Source organism: Crocodylus porosus, unplaced genomic scaffold (assembly GCF_001723895.1).
Source record: "Crocodylus porosus isolate Cpor-Errol unplaced genomic scaffold, CroPor_comp1, whole genome shotgun sequence".
Classification (NCBI taxonomy): domain Eukaryota; kingdom Metazoa; phylum Chordata; order Crocodylia; family Crocodylidae; genus Crocodylus; species Crocodylus porosus.
Window position 1 is genome coordinate 39982804 of NW_017728886.1, and position 16419 is coordinate 39999222.

Here is a 16419-nt window from a genome sequence, read left to right on the forward strand (position 1 = left end):
GCTCTCTCTCCCTCTGGCTTCCCCTACCCTGCTCAGGGGATGTGGCACTGCAGCATGGCACAGCCTGTGGTGCTGTGGGAGCCTATGGTCTGGGGTGCCCAAGAGGTGCGGCGTAGTGGAAGATCCCTTGGCCAGGGAGCTGAGTTAAGATGGAGTGCCTGCACACACAGTGCAGCGGGGAAGAGTAAGAGAGGAACCGCAGGAGTATGCAGTGCAGTGGCAGGAGGGGGAGGTGGCGCAGGAATGTGCAGTGCACCCAGGGGTTGGGGTCCACAGGAGCATGCAGTGCAAGAGATTGGGGAGCTGCTAGGTTGCATGCAGTGCAGTGGGAGTCGTACTGTGCATTCCCGAGGACCCAGAGCCCTGCTGGTACAGCCTGTGGCTACTTAAAAGTTGGAAAACCTGGGTCTAGAGTGTTTGGCTGCTGGGTAGAGCAGAGGTAGGCAGTGAGTTGCACCCTGGTTCTATGCTGGTTGCAGCCTTTACAGTTGGGCTTCACAAGCTTTTCTGAATTTTGCCAAGTAGATGATAAAAATCCTAGCACTGTCTGAGGAAAAGAGTAGAAACATGATAATATGCTGCAATAACCTAGGAGATGGTTGCTCTGGTTTCATATTTCCTGGGGACTCCTGGTTCTCTGGGGGGAAGTTCAGCATGAGGACATGAGCAATTCCTCAGTGCACAGAGCATGAAGTGTAGGATCTGTTCTCCATCCTTTGCACAGAAATTAGTTTGTATTATTTGGGTGCCTTTTATGAACTGATGAAAATGTGATGAAGTGTAACAGGCTAAAGTTGCTACATGGAAGAGGAAGACATGCTAAAGGACTTGAATTTTCCATTTCTGTTCATATCTGGCTGTTGCTGCTCTCTGCTCAAAGCAGTAATATGTTCTGTAAGATCTAGGCTAATCTTTGTTTTTCAGATGGATAATAAGACAAAGTAAAATGCCCAGGGTCATGTTCAGTCTTTAATCAAAACTTCCAGATGCTGCTTATACTAAGGTGTGAGAGAGGATTACATCTGAGCAATGAGTAAAATTCCTTTTCTTGAACAGAACTATACTTTTCTCAAGAGTAGTTGTTTCAGATTTAGCATAAGGAACGCACTAAGTGCTAGTTAAAAAACAACTAAAAGGTCTTCATTGTACATTTTCAAAGTTCCACTATAAAGCAGCTGCAAAGCAAAATCAATATTGGATACATCAGACTAGTATAATAAAAAGAAGTATGCAGCTAAAATCCTCCCTCTAAATTTTTTTAAAAGCAATTACTGGGAAGGAAGCAGCGACTAGTCATTGTTACCCAATTCTTTTATCTTTTATATGGATGAAGTTCTTGTTTCTTTCTGATTACCTTTTTTGTTGTCAATATTGGGGGTAATAGATGCTCTCAACAGGAATTGAGCACAATGAGTCAAAGACTCAGCACTTTCTTCATTGCAAGAGAATATTTTACAGGGGGGCCTCATCATGCTCACTAGTTTGCATTCTGCAAAATGTGGGAAACAATGACTGCTTGAAGCTATATTTCAAGAAATCTTAATGTACATTTGTAGTTTCAAAGCCTTTATCATCAAAATGGAACAAAATCCAGCTGTTTATTGCATTAAATAACTGGAGAAAGAAGTTGCCTGGATTATAATTAGCCATTGGACATTGATTATGTGGGTGGGCCAATCTGCTGTTTTGTATCTTGCATTCTAATTAAAGGGACCTCTACTGTAAAAACTACTTAGTGCAGTAAAGTCCACATTTTACTGAACCCACTGTGGGAAGGAAAATCCTTTTGCTTTCATTTCAGATCTTGAAATGTTTGGGTTTTTTTAAGTCTTTCTGCTAAACTTTCCTTTCCCTGCCAGCTTGGTTGCCACCCTTACAGACAGCAGGACTCCTTTGTAGCTTAACAAGTGCCCTTACGGAAATTGAGGTAAGAGTTATACATCATTTTTTGCAATTCAGATTTTTGAAGTGAGGTTTAAAACTGCCTCTCTAGCCAGTTGGCATGGGCCTTTTGGAAATGTGTGGTAAAAGAAAACCAACAGGCTCTGACTGATATGGGGAACTTCTTATAGCAGGACAGAGCTCTCAGGAGAGAATGCCCAGGTGAGAAAATAGAGAGAAATGCATTGGAGAAACAAGGCCCACTTCAATCCCTGCCTCATGAGTGGCTTGTATTGTGCTTTCAAATGATTTCGGAGGCAGTCCAAGACTTTAGCATCCGTTTCCTGCATTTTTATTTCCCTACCCTCCCTTTATTCTCTACTATAAAACACAGGCACAAACTATTGACCCTTCAGGATTTTTATTGTAAGGTTTAAAATGCTCTTTGGTGTTGCTGTTGTGGAAAAGAATTTGAAAATATCACCCCTTTAAAATCTCAGGTATAACGGGGAAAGAAAAGAATAACTTGATCTCTAATGGTAGGAGAGCTGGGTTTTTGCATTTTTTTTTTTTTTCTTTTTAACTGCTGGTACTGGAAAAGAAACCTGGCTGAGATACTCAAATCTGTATGCATAAGAGGTGGCTTCTCCTAGTTTAACGCATGATTTATGAACAACAAAAAGCCTAAATCACTCTTAACAATCCGTGCCTGCTAACAAAGCAGAAGGCAAGGCGGGCTGCCACCTTAGACAATAACTGGTTCAGAAAGTCATCAGCTTTCATAGGCAACAACCTACTTCATCAGAAGATAATTTTAGTCCTTTATCACATTACGCAACAGTGGGATGGCAGGAATAGGCTGTAGGAGCAGATTCTCAAGGATGTTGCCTGGGAAATGCTGGCAAGAAGGCATTCTGGGAGTTGTAGTCTTTGACAACACAAAGTTAAACACCTTGGGAGAAGCAGGACTACAATCCCAGCATTCTTTGGGAAAAGCCATGACCTCAGGAAAGACTGGGAAAGAAGCAGCAACACCAGCAGCTCCTCACTGTTTGCAAATAAAGTGGTGTGTTCGTGGAAGGTGGTATGTATAATTAGTAATCGTGCTTTCAGGTCATTTACTTGTGTTGCAGCCTTTTCTGTTGGAGATCAGGTGAATTCCGCTGTGTATAGGTAATGGAAAAGGGGGTTGTGTGTGCCCGGGGAGTGAAGCAGCAGAGCAGTGAAAACAGTGTATTTCTACACATCTAAAGAGTGAGATGAAAGCTTAGCTATCTAGATTACCAGGGGGAACCAGGATCTCTCCTTGGCACTGGGTATTTATGTGGAAATGTAATAAAATATGTATTGATGCCTCTTAATACAACCAGGCTGAGATTGTTCTGATCATTATTTCTTCCTGATTCACATTCTAACCCACACGGCGCTGCCATTTCCAGGGCTGGTTGTAGGCTGTTAACCACAGTTTCCTCATACCTTCATTGCTCATAACAGTGGGTGTCTGCATTGTTGTTTCTACACTTTGAAATACACTCTTTCCTAATCTGGGCTCTCAGCCCTGCTTTATTATGAGTTCTAGGTTTCTTATCCTAGCTGGTACATATTTTAGTTTTTGCTGCATTTTTACCTATACACCCATTTACATCTTAGATCATTTGGTAAATTAAATGGACTTGGCTCTGTCTATTGAAAATGGTTAACCTACTGAATAACAATGTGCCCTTTAGGCCTATGTCTCTGTATCTGTGATCCATTTAACTTTACAGTTCTTTAGCGGAATCAGAACCCGTGGTAGAAGTGATAGGGCAGGCAAGGTTTTTCGGGTAGATGTGATTTCTTTTATTAGACCAACTAGATGTGTGAAATTTCCCCCTACGAGAAACCTTACATTCTTTGCATTCTCCTATGCCTGAGGAAGAGTGAGTGGGTGCGTGCCCAAAAGCTTGCAAATAAAGAATTTTTTTTGCAACTATCTAGTTGGTCTAATAAAAGATATCACCTCTACCACGAGCTCTGATTCCTTTTGCCTGTAGACAAACATGGCTGCAACCTGTATCCCTGAAAGACAGAAAGAAGAGTTCTGTAGTGGTGAATTTGACTGGCTTTTGCAAGCCTCATATAGTGGGGGTTTGGGTTGGCAGGTTATTTTTTGCTTCTCCACTTTCTAGCGTTGTGGCTGAATGCACATTGAGTACATAAAGTTATTCAGCACCCAAAGGTCATGCAGAGGGTGACTGAATATTGGAGATAGAGCTGGTTGCATACTCCTCACTAAATAATACATCTTAAAAATGGTGTTTGGCACTAAATACATTCTTGGTTTGTTTTGTTTGTTTTGCCTTTTACCATCATTCGCTCCACTGGATAGATGTCCAAATAACATTGACCTTTTTTAACTAAATATATCAAATAATTTTACCAAATATTTGGCAAGCTCTGTTGAGGGGCTTTTTCCCCCACTATGGATCTTTAAAATATAAGGCCGGAGAAAATCTGATTTTGGAGTGCTCTTAGCTTAGAGCAGTGGTCCTCAACCAGGGTGCGAGGGATGCAGTGAAATGCTTTGAAGGTTGTCGCAGGAAGTGTGAGGAAATAAGGGAAGTGAAAGCAGATAAGCAGACAAGGACAGGCTCAGTCTGTACCTGCCTGGCCCCTCTGAAAGGAGGCAAGCACTGAAATAAAATTAGTTTTTGAAATACGGTGATTCTCAATTCACAAAATTATGGAGGGGTGCCTTGAGTCTAAAAAGGTTGCACATCACTGGCTTAGAGATTTGTGAGTCAGATACTAAAGAAGGGGGGATGTAAAGGCGTCTAACATCACAGCAAGTAGTGTGCACGGCTATCCAGACACATGAAGAAAATAGTTGTCTTTGCTACAGCTTAAAACTAGTTCCTAAGCAGCTGGGATCTTTAGTTGTTCAGGATCAGTGTTGTTCAGTCCAACGGTGACTGCCTCGACTACTTAATATGGTACAAGCTAGTGTGTCTTTCTCTCCCTTGTGGAGTCTTTATTTATTTATTTATTTATTTTTAGTCTAGCAGCTAAAACAAATATGACCCTTGAACCATTTCTTGATTTTTGTGTCTGGGGCAGGATGGAAACATGTTCATATAGGAGGGCTTTCAATTCTGAATTCGGCTTTCTTTTTTGCTTAAATAAAACCTAAGATTGAACAACAGAAGTGCACGTTAACAGACTTTTTAAATTAAAATATATCTATATATTTATATCTATATATGCATCCTCTATCATAGACTTCCATCACACCTTTTTTTTAAACCGCCTTAAGAAACCTGCACACCCGTTACAATAACCGCAGTCACCCCCCTGCGCCCACCCGCACCCACCCTCTGCCCTTCCCTAACGCAAACAGTCCCTTAGTCTAAACCCCAATTTGGGGTTTCCCTTCTCAGTTCATTCTCTGTCTTTGTCAATGTCGTTGTCACTTCCGCTGCCGCTGATCCTGTTGTTGTCCTCCTCGCTGTCTCCAGCCCAGTTGTGTCATTGTCCCCTTCATTTTCCCTGTCCACTTCCCTTCCTGGGAGGACTCTGAACAGCCTGTGCCATGTGTCCCTTTTCTAGGTGAAGTTGGCTGCATCCTCTCCATCCTCTTCCACTACATTCTGGTAGTAGGAGTGGAGTTTGATCTGAAACATTTTAATGCAGTCCTTTTGCTCAAGCTTAGTGTGACTGTACATCAGGAGGTTCCTGCATTGCCACAGGGTGCTCCTAATGCAGGATACAAAGTGGTCGAAGTGGGTTGTCTGGGACCCCTGATGTTTAGTCAGGTGCCCGTACAGCACCTCCTCCCTTGTCATCAGCCTGAATCCTGTCACTTCCTCAAGGAGCTGGCTTACCTTTTCCCACGCTCCCTTGGCACAGGGGCAGAGCCAAAAGAGGTGGTCGATGGCCTCATTCTTGCCTTGGCAGCTTGTGGTTTAGCAGGAGGCTGTTTGTGAGCGTGCAGTCAGTTGGGTTCAGGAGCTATGGTAAAAGTTGTTAGTTTAGGGAGACCGAACATAAAAGTAATATTAAATGTACATAAAGCATATGTTTATAGATACCATTACCATATTCATTTTTTCATGAAAAAAATCCTTAGGTTAACAGCATGACATGGCCACAAACACTTGCAGTTTTGATGTTTTCTCCAGTAGAACAATAGTTCTTCAGTTGTGATCTGCAGAGTTGTTCTGAGAATTAAAATATGCAGGACCAGGGCACTGAGTGTAGTGGTAAAAAAGGGGTCCAGAAAAAGCTATTTCTTTTCAAGTGCAGTCTTTAAATGAAAACATTGGAGAACTGAAGAACAGAACAGTGGCATAATCTACATTCTAGCTGATGGTTTCTACATGCTGCCCCAATGCATCTTGTTTCTATGGATGTGTTATTCTTATTTATTTCAAGGGCATTTTAACACAAAACCTAAAAGAAAGAACAGTTCCCTTTTCTCTTCCCAAGCATTAACTCAGAGAAATGTCATGGATTTGGAAAAGTAAAATCCCTCAAATAATGACAAAATTGTTCTTTTAAGTTGTTTGTTGTCTACAGCAATTTTTGCTTCTGCATGATCACATTCAGCCTGGTCGCCAAGAGTTAATTTGAAACATCCTTTATCCTATGTTCCTGGTGATTAAACTTAAAGGATCTGAACAGCTCTGGCGATATCTGAGAGTTTCCGTAGCAGTACAGGTTTCTTACATTGACATGCCTCAGTATCAGGGTGGGAACTGAATAGTCCTTGCACCTAGGGGGAATTAAGTCAAGGTGGAATGGTCCTGGAGAGAGAATCTCTGGGAACAGGGGAACGTTTAGGCTATTTGGGGGTTTGGTTTGGTTTTATATACAAATATAGGCAAATTACAGGACAGTAATGAGCTTAGCCTGTTACTGCTGTGTTTGATGTAGAATAGGAACTCCCCTTATTCCACTTCAGTGGCTTCTGAATTATTCTATTAATGCTATAAGTGGAATTGCATGAAATTAAACATAAAATTGACTTTTTCTCATGATATTCTCTTTTCTAGATCCAATAGAACTTTTCTGCTAAGAGTTGTCAGATTTTCTCTCATTTGGGTATACTGTTGGTGAGTATCTATTATTTCTTCTTATGAAGGTAACTAACCTGTTAAGTAGTATCAGCAATTCAAGCCACATCCAACCTAACAGTACTTTCTGGATAGAATAAACGTCTACTGTATGTGATCCAAGATGACTACTGTACTGAACAGAATGGAGGAGTGTAATGGTACCTGGAGAAAGAAAGAAAGTTATTTCCTTATCTCAGATTGGTTTGACTATACTATGAAGAGGGGAAAAGAGTTAAAAACAGATGCATGGACTGTTTTCCCAGGCTAGAACTGTAGGGTTGTGTGGATAACAGACCTTTTCAGTTTGGCTTGCTGAACTGAAAAATTAAACTACAGTTTATTAATACATGCATTTACATTATGTTGTGGGGGGGAGGGGTTCTATTTCTCATTTAAATGAAAAATGAAATATTTTCCTTTTGGCTTGAACAGTGTGTGTTTGACTCGTAACAAAAATGTTTCATTTTTATTTTGGACATTTTTAACAAACAGCTGGAAATGGAGGGGTAGCCTTAGGCAGAAAGCACACTTTTACACATGCTCTGGGGGTGGGGTGGGGGTGGCTTTCATTAGAGTGGCTCCAAGAGCCTCTCTGATTAAAGCACGATAGCGGCTCATGTATCAACATCCCTGATCTTCAAACTGGTGGTAGGGATGCTTGAACTAAAGCTCATCCCAGGCCCCTGCTCCAGTCGACATTCCTGTGCTTCAGAATGGTATGGGGGCTTGAGCTTTAGTTCAAGAACTCCCATCGCCATTTTGAAGCACAGGGATGCTGACATACAAGATGCTGTGGTGCTCAATTTAATCGAGTCTGCTCTGATGCACTGGCGTTGGAGCAGCCTCCACACTCTTGTACAAGCACCCAAAATGAGGATTCTCCAACTCCAGTGCTGAATGATGCTGTGCAATAGACTGCTCTCTGTCTTCAGTTTTAATTGTTCTACATTGTATAAAATATTTAGTGGCCCAGAGAGATAAGTACAGAGTGTGAATCTGACCCCAGGGTAAAAGCATTTGCCTGAGTGGTCAGATGCATCAACTCCAGACTGTGCTTCAGTATATTTTCAAGTAGTTTATATAAAGTGGAACAGCATCAACAGGAGATACTGTGGTGCTGTACCCATATAGCCTGGTAGTTGGTATACACCACCAGTGGAAGATACGGGTTCATGTTCTCTGAGGCACAGAGGATCTCCAACCTCTGAGGGTAAATGCCAGTCAGGTGAAAAAAAAATCAGCCAAACTATTTGATACATTCAGGTTAAATTTCTACAGTTTTGGCAGTTAATTTATTTGCTTAGTCCTGTGCTTTGATCCCCCGATTGGGGCCTAGGGCTGGGACCTGCCCCAGACCAGCATAGTTCCCGGCTTCCACTCTTTAATCGTGGGGCAGGGACTGGGACTGTGGTCACAGAACTGGGTAGGAAGCAGCCTGGAGAGCTTGTTTCCCACCCAGCTCCGCAGTCGTGGAACTGGACAGGGAACAGGCTCCCTAGCCCCTCCCAGCAGGGAGCTGCCAGTGCCAGCTTCATGCTCGCAGGGCCAGCACTGGGAGATAAGAATGTTCCCCTGCCCCAGAATAAGGGTCTCCCAGCACCAAGGAGCCAGCTCTGGGAGATAAGGATCTCCCAGCTCCCCACCCCCTAATCATGATCTCGGAGTAGGGGGGCTTGGAGCTCCATGCTGCTGGGGCAGGGGGATGTAGTTGCTGCCCAGGCTGTGGTGGCAGAGCCTGCCCCACCAGCAAGCACCTTCTAGGGGGCAGGGAGCAATTTCCTGCCCCCCTGGTGGCTGGCCAACTGGGAGAAGATTTGCTCCTAGTCAGGCATCTATCTACATGAGTGCTACTGCACAAATAGTAATTGCATGTAATTTTGCTACTTGCATTGGCAAAAAAAATCATGTTTTGTAACTGGAATCATAGAGAAGTAGGGCAGAAAGGGACCTCTGTAGGTTATCTAATCCAACCTCCTCATCAGTCCGTGTCTTTCTCAATATTTTGTGTAACAAAGCTTGTCACCTGCCTGACTGCCATAGCAGAAGCACTCACAGCAACACTGCAAATACCTTCATCAATCATCTCATACAAGACATGAGAAGACCTGCCCAGTTTAAGTTCTTCATTTTTTGGTGTGCAAGAGTAACAAGTAATTGCATTCAATTTTCTTTGGACTCAAAACCTCTCCCTTCCCTCCCCCCTCCCCCCCCCCTTTTTTTTTAAAGAAAATTTAGATGTAGATTATAGTAAACAAGTGGATAGAATTTTAACAACTCAAGTAATGACAAGCATTTTGTTATTAGGATCTCAAGAATTAATATTATTTTTGTGCCCCCAGACAGGTGTGCAAAAAGTGCTTAAAAAGAATAGATATAATTTTCAGAGGAGCTGAAATGACTTTGGAATCTACTTATTGACTGACAGTGAGAAGCCTTCTGGAGTATGCTGATTTTGGTTATCTTGGAGCATCTATCTTGAAATACCTTAAGCAGGCATGTTGTCACTATGTCTCTTGGGCCTTATTGAGGACTGCTTTCTGCCAGAGGGCTTCCTATAATGGGATACTTTATTAGGGTGTTGAACAAGGTTGCAAGTAGGAAACTGGATCAGAAGCACAAGCAGGTACACAGATTAATGAATCGCCCTGCAACAAGGGTGTAGGACTCACACTGTTTTGCTTTTCCAACTCCTTTGTTTAATAAAATGGTTTATTAAAGAATTGTGGTGGTTCTATGAGCCATGGGATGCATATTGTCAACCCCTGCCTTGAAGTGTATGGCACTTTCTGGAAAGGATCTCAAGTTGTGTACCTATCAACTGGTAAACTCAAAATGTCTTAATCATTCTTTAACAGAACTTCAAAAAAAGTTGCAAATGTTGTCCTGGGCTGCTGCTGCTTGGAGTGAGGATTGAGGAAGAAATGTTAGTACTTGCTGACTTTAAAACTAATTGAAAATAGTGCATTAGGGTTTGATTCTCTGTGGTCTTGGACCTTGAGTTAGTGCTTCAGCCTGTACATAATGTGTGCACTTAAAAAAACAAACAAACAACGTTATGCTTGCTTTTTACTCGTGCTGTTCTAAAGTAAGGGATGACTCAACATGCAAAACCATATTGAATTAGGCACTGAAGTTTTCTCTTGTGCTCTGTTTTGAAAGCACTCTTGTCCTTGAACCTTTTTTCTCTCTCAGGGAGTGTCATGGGATGCCGGGATGTCCATGCAGCCACAGTGCTGGCCTTCCTCAGTGGAACAGCTTCCGTAGCAGGACTCCTTGCTGCAGTTTTACTCCCAAACTGGAGACAAATGAGACTGTACACGTTCAACAAGAATGAGAAGAATGTGACTGTGTACACTGGACTCTGGATCAAGTGTGCACGCTTTGATGGGAGCAGGGACTGTGTGATATATGACCCACAGTGGTACACAGCAGTTGATCAGCTAGATTTGCGGGTGCTACAGTTTGCCCTGCCGCTTAGCATGTTCACTGCAGTTTCAGCTCTCTTTCTGTGTTTGGTTGGCATGTGTAACACAGCCTTTGTAACCAGTGTGCCAAACATCAAACTGGCTAAATGCCTTGTCAATAGTGCAGGCTGCCACCTTGTGGCCGGTCTCTTGTTCCTGCTTGCCTGTGCCATGTGCCTCACACCATCCATTTGGGTCATTTTTTATAACAACTACCTGAACAAAATATATGAGCCAGTTTTCACTTTTGATATCTCAGTGTTTATTGCCATTGCCAGTGCAGGTGGCCTGTTTTTCACCTCAGTTCTGTTATTCCTGTGGTACTGTGCATGCAAAAGCTTACCTTCCCCTTTCTGGCAGCCCCTCTATTCCCATACACCCAGCATGCACAGCTATGCCTCTCAACCCTACTCAGCGCGATCTCGGCTGTCTGCCATTGAGATTGACATTCCCGTTGTGACCCACACTTCTTAAATGAAAGATTGTTTTGCAAGTCAGACATTCATGCTCCCTCAAACCTTGGGAATTGCAGACTTGATTCTTCACTGTCTTGCACTGTGTTTTTAGATGCTTATACCTGGACAAAGGAGGGATAACATGCTACTATTCAAGAATCAAGGCAGTAGAGAATCAGGTCCATGATATTAAAAGCCTGTTTACTTTTTACCATTTCTGACCAGTCCCTTCCCTAAATTTACTACTGACAAAACTGACTGCTGCTAGTGCTGTACCAACTTGTTATTTACCCTGTCTTCTTTTATATAGGCCTCCTTGCATATCTAATTTTCCTCCTCCCAATTCAGACCAAAGGGCTTTCTGGACCTCTTTGCTGATACAATCTACCACGAGGCCCTGATTCTGTAACAAGGACCATGCTGACTATACCCTTGCATCCATGCACTGCCCATCAGAAGACAGGGCTCCAGCTTGGCACTTCTCATTGCTGGCTCAGGGAATAAAATTACACATTTTAAACAACATGATCTGCTACTTGGAGCAGAAGGGTGGTTAGGAAAAGGGCCATAAAGTCTCACACGTGTATGTGTTCTGGGATGTGATCTCCAAAAAACAGCATTTGACAAACTAATTCAATTTAGTGGCAGTGTTTGGGGGGTTTTTTCCATTATGTGTACACAAAAACCACCTGCTTATGAACCTAAACTGTGGAATTTGTGTCAAATTACCCTTTAATTTCAAAGGAGAACTTGATTTTAAAAAATCAGTTCAACTAAGAGTTGCATGTCCTTTGACCTGGGATTACTCTTTAGGCATAAGAGGTGGTGATTTTTTTTTCCTTGCTCCTTTTCAGGGAATTCTCGTTCTGCATGGATTTTGGTAAATTGTTAGCCTTGTAAGGTATTTCTTGTTTATGATATAATTTAAACACCACTTGTAAGTAAGCATACTGTTTAGAAACTTGAATATTGTATTTTAAAGCCATCATTAAGCAGAACAAGCCTAAAATGAGAACTGTTTTAAAGCATCATTCTATTCTGGGAAAGAATGTCATCCAGATTCCAAAGTGCAGTGCGTAAAATGCAAACATATTTGTGGACTGTTCAGTACTGTTTTGTTGTGCTGCACTGTACATATGCTATCACCAAGCCTCTTTGAGAAATGGGCTATAACCCTGGGGAGATATTCATCATGTTAGATGTCTTATGTATATATTAATGGAAATGAACTTACGTACTTGCAAAAGTGATGTTAATGGAGAGCTTTAAGCAGTGGTGGTTGGGTTTTTCAGGCTGTCGCTTATTGTTTTACATATAAAGCCTTCACCTCTTCAGCCTTACTCCTCAGCTCTTCCCTGTTCAACTATTTTTGAATGAGCATTGTTTTCTAGGCTGCCTTTTTCTTGCCAACTCACATTTGAAGACGTGCACTGTCATCAGAAAGCTTCCATCTTCCCTACGGTAAGATCCCCAATCGCTTACGAGCATCATACACAGCACAATAGGCCATGATTTTCAGAGGCAACCAGTAATTATTGGTTCCCAACTTAAGAAGCCTTAGAGGGATTTGATTTTTCTTAAAGAGCTGAACTTTTCCCACTCCCTAAACAAGAGTTTCTCAAAATTGGACATCCCCATTCACTTTTAAAAATCTTGACCCTACACTACACAATAATGTGCAGACATTTTTGATGGATTCAGATTATGTTTAAGTTGCGGTTCCAGTTTGAAAAGTGGCAGTGTGTTAGTGGCACCAAAATGTTCAGTGAGTGCTTGTTTCATCATGTTCTTAGTAAGTTTGCTCTGTTGACAAATTTAAAAGAAAAAGAGGCTCCTTATTTTTTATCCCACAAATTCTTTCTGGAATCTGGGAGCCACACTGGGATCTTTCCTTCTTCATGTGGTAGTTATAGACTGTGCAAGACAAGCTGTGCCCTTGTGTGAATTTTATTTCTGATGATAGTACATGGAGGTGACACTGCCTTAATTCTTTGACTTAAGGCTTGGTTTGCAGGGCAGAGAATTAGAAAATAGATTGCGCCCTTAACTGCAATGCAGTAGATGGCAACACACTCACACTCTCTCACTCTCTCTTTCTCTCTCTCCCCCCACCCCATATGATCATTTTTCAAGGAGGAGCAATGTTTGATGTCATATTCATTATTCTGCTACAGACAGTGTTGCCATTTGCTTCAGCTGTGCATGCTGCTATCAGCTTGGTTTGGGCATTAAAGCAAAGGAGATGCTGGCCACGGGCCCCTTTCCCCCCTCTTCCTGCATTTAGTATACCTTACTCTGAGTTCTCCAGTAAATATTCCACAGCCCTGGCCAGTGTCTCTTCTGTTTTTTGGAGCCTGAACTTGCAATATGTGAAGCATTTTGGAGAGATGCTGAATGTCTTCAACTTTCATTAACTTTAAAAGGTGTTGCACATGCTTTGGAAGTAGTCAGCACCTTCCAAGTGAGAGATGTCAAGGGAAAAGAAGAAAATCTTATGGAAGATTGTCAGTTGAAAGGAATGCATCTGGTGATTTGATCTATATATTTATATTTTTACATTGGAACTTTTCTGTTTTTGCCAACTGTTTTGCATTGTGCACTAAATTCCTTACTAGTATTAGTTGCTGCTAAACTGATATAATGTAGCTCTGAAAATTGTACATTTCAAAAAAATCTGAGATGGGCCTGAGCCATGGAACTTGTGGATCCCAGTGTTTCATGAATTCAGATTTAGGGTTTTGGTCAAGGCTATCTATTAAAAATATTATGTTGCTTGTTTAGTTGTTAAAAGCACAGCACAGTTCTCTAATAAAAGTTGTTAACGTGAGCTAAAGATTTTGTCTTAAGTAAGAATGACTCGAGTGCTGTGCTGTATTTCTCTTTGTTTATGAAAATCTGTATTTTTCCAGATAGAATTCCATTCTGAGTTTCAGTAATGTTTAATTGGAATGTGGATTCTTTTTATGTAAAACAGAAAATATGTATTTTTAATAAAGTGCTAAACAGATATGGCTTATTTTAGGTGTTTTGTATTTTTCTTGTTTGTGTATAATATTAAAGCCATGTACTTGACCTTTCCCTAGTCATTTTAAAAATCTATGAAAATATCTGCACACTTTATTTTTCTATAAATTCATTATGTTTGTTGTTGGTTCACTTACCGACTAAAATGGTAGAGACTTTTAAAAAAATTTTAAAGTGATACTGACTAGGAATTTAAAGGACTAATTCCCAGGATTTTTCTTTGTGAGTTTTTTTTATTTATTTATATTTTTTGAATATTTCTTGATCTTGGGGACATTTTTTCTCCCACTATGATGTCAAAGGGCATGCTTTGATTAAAGTCTCTCCAAAGCTAATCAAGATTGATGGGGAAACATAGAAGTGGACAGCAACCTCAGCAGCAGTGACCACAATGCAAATGTTGGGGAGGTCAACTAGGAGCCATGCCATGCCCTTCTTGACCTGCTGCTCACAAACAGGAAAATATGATGAGGAATGTAGTAATGGTTGGCAACTTGGAATAATCAACCATGAGAGGATTGAGTTCAGGATCCTAAGGAAAGGAAGGATGGAGAGCAGCAGAATGTACTTCAAAAAAAGCAAACTTTGACTCACTCAGAGAACTGATGAGCAGGATCCCAAGGGAAGCCAGTCTGGGGGGGAAAAGGAGTCCAAGAGAACTGGTTGTACTTTAAAGAAACCTTACTGAGGGCACAGGAATGAACCATTCTGATGTGCAAGAAGACTAGCAAGTATGGCAGAAGACCAGCTTGGCTTAGCAGGACATCTTTAGTAAGCTAAAACACAAAAAGGAAGTTTATAAGAAATGGAAACTTGGACAAACTTAAGGGGGAGTATAAGAGTATTGCTCTGGCATGCAGGGATGCAATAAGAAAAGCTTTTCAACTGTTTAGGGAAGCTGGACATGTACAAGTCCATGGGGTCGGACGCAATATACTCAAGGGTGCAGAAGAAATTGGCCGGTGTGATTGCAGAGCCGCTGGCCGTTATCTCTAAAAACTTGTGGTGATCAAGAGAGGTAATGGATGATTAGAAAAGAGCAAATATAGTGACTATTTAAAGAAGAGAAGAAGGAGGATCTTGGGAACTATAGACTGGTCAGCCTCATCCGAGTCCTTGGAAAAATCATGGTGCAGGTCCTCAAGGAATCTATTTCTAAGCACTTAGAAGAGAAGGTGATTAGGAACAGTCCGCATAGATTCACCAAGAGCAAGTCATGCCTGACCAACCTGATTGCCTTCTTTGATGAGGCTCTGTGGATGTGGGGAGAGCAGTGGACATGCTATACCTTGATTTTAGCAAGGCTTTTGATGCAGTCCCCCACAGCATTCTCACAAGCAAGCTAAGGAAGTCCAGGCTGGATGAGGAGACTGTAAGGTAGATAGAAAACTGGATGGATTAGCAGGCTCAGAGGGTAGTAACCAGTGGGTCAGTGTCAATGAATAATTAGCACTTGGTCTCAAATGGAGTACTCCTGTGATTGGTCCCAAGGCTGGTTTTGCTCAATGTTTTCATCAACTATCTGGAAGATCGGATGAGTGCACCTTCAGCAAGCTTGCAGATGACCAAATTAAGGCAGAGGGGCATGAGTCACTGGAGATGGAGGGTTAAGTAGAAAGGTATTGAGTGCTACAGCAGGGTTGTTATCAATTTTGCTATTTGAAAGAAGAAAACTCTTCCCAGTAGATAACTGGCTTACATTCTGACTTCGGTTGGAATCCAGAAACCATTAACTATGGGTATCTTTTTAGATATCTAGATTTCTCTGATGAGCTACTCTGTGTCTTAATTCAGGGATACATCTCCTCATGTGTTGCGTTATCTCTGTTATTAAAGGGGAATACAACTTTTGCTATAGTATTTTTTTTCAAAAACAGAATTAGCCATTCATTTATCTATTCAGAGATTAAGAGGTTGTCTTTACCACAAAATATGTGCAGTCTTATGACAACAATTAGATAAAGTTATCAAAATAACTTGAACATGAAACAACTTATCAAGGGGCTGTTTGAGCTACCATTCAAAACATCTCAAAGACTTTTTTTTTCTCTTTTTCCCTTAAAGAACATTTTATCAAACACTTATTACTTCTGAAATCATGTTCAAACTTGAATCCTATTGTTCTTTAGAGAGGAAGTTAACAAGTGTTTTTGTGATAAATACTGAAAATATAAAGAAATGAACAAAAATTAAAACAAAAATGTACATCTTCAATAAGAAATTCAGTGCATTTTCAGTTTCGTGATTTTCATTCACTTTTTACTTTTTCAGTAAGCAAAGAGAAGTAAAAAGACTGGAATAGAAAAACTAAAGATAAAACTATGATTTTGATGATAATGTTTAAAAACCTCTAAAAAAATTTGGTTGCTCTTACATCAGTTAATGCTATACTATCAATTTCCGAATAGGGCTCTGTGAAATGGCACTTCCATTTCGCCTTGAGTTTCGACGGAACAGCGTTCCATTTTGAATTTCATTTTGAGTCAAAATAGTTGTTCTGTT

The 16419-nt window shown here is 41.2% G+C and overlaps 1 protein-coding gene across 1 annotated transcript; it reads left to right on the forward strand.

Annotated features, from left to right (window-relative positions):
* Positions 1 to 2536: 2536 nt before the first annotated feature.
* On the forward strand, positions 2537 to 12972 carry CLDN12 (claudin 12). The gene is made up of 4 exons (XM_019532980.1): positions 2537 to 2965; positions 6912 to 6974; positions 8991 to 9000; positions 10166 to 12972. The coding sequence occupies exon 4, from the start codon at positions 10175 to 10177 to the stop codon at positions 10910 to 10912; it is 738 nt and encodes a 245-aa protein (XP_019388525.1). The 5' UTR covers positions 2537 to 2965; positions 6912 to 6974; positions 8991 to 9000; positions 10166 to 10174; the 3' UTR covers positions 10913 to 12972.
* The last annotated feature ends 3447 nt before the right edge of the window (positions 12973 to 16419 follow it).

Bases quoted from the DNA above. Each gene is read 5' to 3' on its own strand.
- CLDN12 (XM_019532980.1), top strand. From the start codon at position 10,175: ATGGGATGCCGGGATGTCCATGCAGCCACAGTGCTGGCCTTCCTCAGT.